Source organism: Gracilinanus agilis, chromosome 1, assembly GCF_016433145.1.
Source record: "Gracilinanus agilis isolate LMUSP501 chromosome 1, AgileGrace, whole genome shotgun sequence".
NCBI lineage: Eukaryota > Metazoa > Chordata > Mammalia > Didelphimorphia > Didelphidae > Gracilinanus > Gracilinanus agilis.
This window is the reverse complement of record NC_058130.1, coordinates 165,787,505-165,791,559: the sequence shown is the minus strand read 5'-3', so window position 1 is coordinate 165,791,559 and position 4,055 is coordinate 165,787,505. Positions and strand designations below refer to the sequence as shown.

Genomic DNA, 4,055 nt, shown 5'->3' with positions numbered 1-4,055 from the left:
CTTTCCTACTTACAAGCCAATATAATAGGGCATAAAAAGCCCAGCCACAGGATAAACTGAGCTTCAAATGTGAAAACCCAAATGGGAGTCCTTCAACCCTGATTTCCACCAAGTAGCCAGTCAGTGGCGCTCTCATCTTGACTTCTAAAGAGGATTCATCCAGCCCTAACCCCTGCCTCCAACAATGGCTCCTTAATCCTCACCTCTCAACCTTGGCTCCCCAACTTTGACCCTATAATCCTGGCATCACTTACCTTCAGTCTTGACCCCCAGCTCTGAGCCTCTTACCCTGATCTCCAACCTTGATTCTTCCAAATTTGATTCCCTTCTATAGATGTCCATCTATATAATTCCCTACTCTAGTAGCCCATTCTTGGTCCTTCCATGCCACCAGAAGGGAGGGTACAAATACCCCATAACAGAGCTGACAGGATAGTCACACTTCCATGGGGCTGCCAGTATATACTTCATAGGAATAAGGATGGAGAACCTGGCAATGCTTGTACCCTTTTCTTGCAGGGCTATGGAGACAATCTGTTCCCTCTGAATGAAGGGGGAAGAGAAGGGAAAGGAGGACAGCCCAGTTAGACAAAATCCAGACTTTCTATGAGTTGGAGCTCAACCCAACTGAGGGGCATTACCAGAGGCACAACTGGGGGAAAGAGATCATGGGAAAGAAGAGCAGGAAGAGGGGGGAGCAACAAGGAAGATCAGGGAGGAGGGATTTCTGGACACGAAAAACGAAAGTCTACACTGAGACATAAATAGAAGCTACAAGAGAGGTTTGGGAACTCACACTCACACTCACACTCGGGCTCACACGCACACCATACGCTGGCCCCTGGCAGAGCCCTGCGGGTTTTTCTGCAATCCAATCCACTGTTTATTGGGACATCTGTTCCAAGAATACCATGAGCCCCTTCCTGCTCCTCAGCCTGCTCCTTCTCTCCACCACAGAGCCAGGTAAGGGAGCAGAACCTCTAGAAGATGGGCAAAGGGCAGGGAATGTGGCTGTATCTGTCTGAACTGGATCCTCTTCTGATTGTGGCCACAGGGCTGTGGCTGAAGATTTCAGTGTGTGGCTGAGGTTATCTCCATATGGGCTGTAGAACCATAGATTCAAAATTAGAAAGTGCCTGGAGGGATCCTCTAAGACAACTCTCTCAGTTTACAGAGGGGGAAACAGGACACTGAAACTCCCTTTTTTTTTTCTGGTTACACGTTGTGTGCAATTTGGGGGTGGTGGGGAGGGGGGAGATATGTCTGCCTAGGTGGGTCTCACTCTTATGCCTGGGTCTTTCCATGCCTTCATCAGAGTGTGTAAAGTGGGTACAAATGTTCTTGGTTGTTTTCCTCGAAGATTTCCCCGTGGTCTGTTGGGAATAAAAAACGAGGGTGTCCCTGGGACTGAGATGATGGCCCTTGCCCGAAAATTACCGGGGGAAGGGGCATTCAGGTTCCCAGCCTCCTCTTGCCTTCTCTTTGGAGCCGACTGGGTGGTTGCGGAGATGGGTCCTTGCGAGCTCGGGTCTGGAGAGCCCCGACCCTAAGCCCACTCTTCGGCGAATCCCTCCCGCAGCTTGGAGCGGTACCAACGATGCAGAGGACTGCTGCCTGTCTGTAACGAAGTCCGTCATTCCTCGCCACATCGTGTGTGCCTATCGCCATCTCACCCCAGAGAATGGCTGCCGATTGCCCGCTGTGGTGTGAGTGAGGGGTAGCAGGGCTCCGTTCTAAGGGATTGACCTTCTTCCACTCCTCCCCTTCCCTGTCTTCGCTATGGCCCCGTTTGCTGCCAGTCACTCTAACCCCAAACCTGCGGCCAAAAGAACTTTTTTCATGACCCACTCTTCCTTCCTCCAGGAAACCTTCCCAAACTGAGCCCCCCCTTAAATCCTTGCAACTTCTACTTCCGTGTCTGTTTTGATTTCTGCCCCGGCTGCTCACTGTCACACTTGGGGGATGCATCTCTCATCGAAATGAAAGGGATGGTTAGGGGGCAGCTGGGTGGCTCAGTGGATGGAGAGCCAGACCTAGAGACTGGAGGTCCTAGGTTCACATGTGACCTCAGACACTTCCTAGCTGAGTGACCCTGGGCCAGTCACTTAACCCCCATTGCCTAGCCCTTACCGCTCCTCTGCCTTGGAACCAGTATGTAGTATTGATTCTAAGATAAGGGTTTTAAAGGGGGGAGGGAGGGAAGGGGATGGCTCACTTCCCTTCAACCTTTGACTCTAGGTTCACCACGCTAAAAGGTCACCAGCTATGCGCTCCCCCTGACCAGCACTGGGTGAAACGACTCATCAAGAGACTGGATAGAAACAATTCTCAGGTAAAGCAGCTTCCCAACCAGCTCTCAATCCTAGTCCCAAACTCCCCAAATCCAATCCAGGTCTCAGTCCTCCCTTTTCCCTATACTCCTCAAGCCTCCTCCTTTCAGTAACATCAAGAGACTCCCAGGGACTCCACTGACCCCAGAAGACCCTCTAGAGACCCTCAAGGATACCTAGTAACCCCAGACCATTCTTCCTCCAGTACCACAACTGCAGTTAGTTTAGATGCGCAACAAGATAAGGATTCGGGCATCGGGATGGACGTCTTTGATCCAGCAGCCAGTTTGGGAGAAGAGCACGATGCCCCATGATCGATGAGGAAAGAGAACCCAGGAATCTAGCCTTTGGCTCCAGCCTGGAACTAAGATGGAGCTGCTGGAAGCAGAAGAGGGGGGATGGGAATAGTTTTTGAGATGTGAGCCTGAGTGTGAGTGTGAGTACTCGTGGCTGTGCAATACAGGCTCTGAAGCTAGTTAATGTGGGGTTTGATGCTGAAAGTGGAATGAGTTTAAATAAAGTCACTTTTGCCTTCCATTTTTCTGTCAGTGTGTCTGTCCTCTGGGTTAAGGACTGTGCTGTTAAATGTTTAACAATCAGCTTTCTGGGGAGGAAAAAAAAGCTAGACAAGCTTTGATGCTTAATTGGCTTTATTATTATTTTCTCCACCACTATCTAAAGTCTAGACAGTTAACAAAACAATGAACTAAGCCCTAATTTGTGGCATTTACTGATTTCTAAGGTTTAAAAGTTCATTCAATTACCTTTCCTGAGCCAGTATCAGTCAGATCCAGCACATCCCTGGGTGATGAGAGGCAAAATGGTACAGAAGAAAGGAATATGAATAGAAGAGGAGAGTAAAGAGTCATTTTTTGAAGAAAAAGGGCTGAAAAAAAGTCTTATTTTTCCCTTTTACCCTAAAATTACTTACTATTTCTGGCACTACACTCAGCAACTGGGCTGAGTAAAATTTAGCTTACCTGGGAGCCAGGTGAATTTTTTTTTAACCCTTACCTTCTTAGAAGTAATACTGTGTATTGGTTCTAAGTCAGAAGAGCAGTAAGGGCTAGGCAATAGGGGTTAAGTGACTTGCCAAGGGTGACTCAGCTAGGAATTGTCTGAGGTCAGATTTGAACCCAGGATCTCCTATATCTGGGCCTGGCTTTCAATCCACTGAGCCACCTAGCTACTCCTCAAGACAAATCTTTGAGGAAACAAATTAGGTGGTAATCCTTGAAAATGTCGGTTGCCTAGACTGATTCCAGGACAAAGCAATGAACTAAGCCCAGGACAAAGTCTGGGAAACTAGTTCAGAGTAACCTTATTTTCTCATGGACCAAGCAGGTTAAGAGATAGTGTTAACGTAAGCTGAGGGTAGAATCAGGGATAATCAATATTCTAAGGGAGCCAACTAGACAGGGAATGGATTCCAGAACTAAGAAATCTCTATATGACACTCTCTCCAAATCAGCATATCAATTAATTCATTAGCATTTATTGAGCAACTACTATGTGCCAAGCACTAGGTATATAAAGAAAAATTAAACATCCTACCCTCAAGGATTCTGTATTCTATAGGGCAATGGTCCCTTCTTCTTTTTAATTCTTACTTTCTTTCTGGCTTAGAAACAATTCTAAATCAGAAGAGTCTAGAGCTAGGCAATGGGGATTAAGTGACTTGCCTGTTGTCACACAGCTAAAAAGCTTCCAAGATCAGATTTGAAC

The 4,055-nt window shown here is 47.4% G+C and overlaps 1 protein-coding gene across 1 annotated transcript; it reads left to right on the top strand.

Annotated features, from left to right (window-relative positions):
- Nucleotides 1–797: 797 nt before the first annotated feature.
- CCL19 (C-C motif chemokine ligand 19) lies at nt 798–2,855 on the top strand. The gene is made up of 4 exons (XM_044657263.1): nt 798–963; nt 1,580–1,706; nt 2,239–2,332; nt 2,536–2,855. The coding sequence occupies exons 1-4, from the start codon at nt 912–914 to the stop codon at nt 2,551–2,553; spliced, it is 291 nt and encodes a 96-aa protein (XP_044513198.1). The 5' UTR covers nt 798–911; the 3' UTR covers nt 2,554–2,855.
- Nucleotides 2,856–4,055: the final 1,200 nt, after the last annotated feature.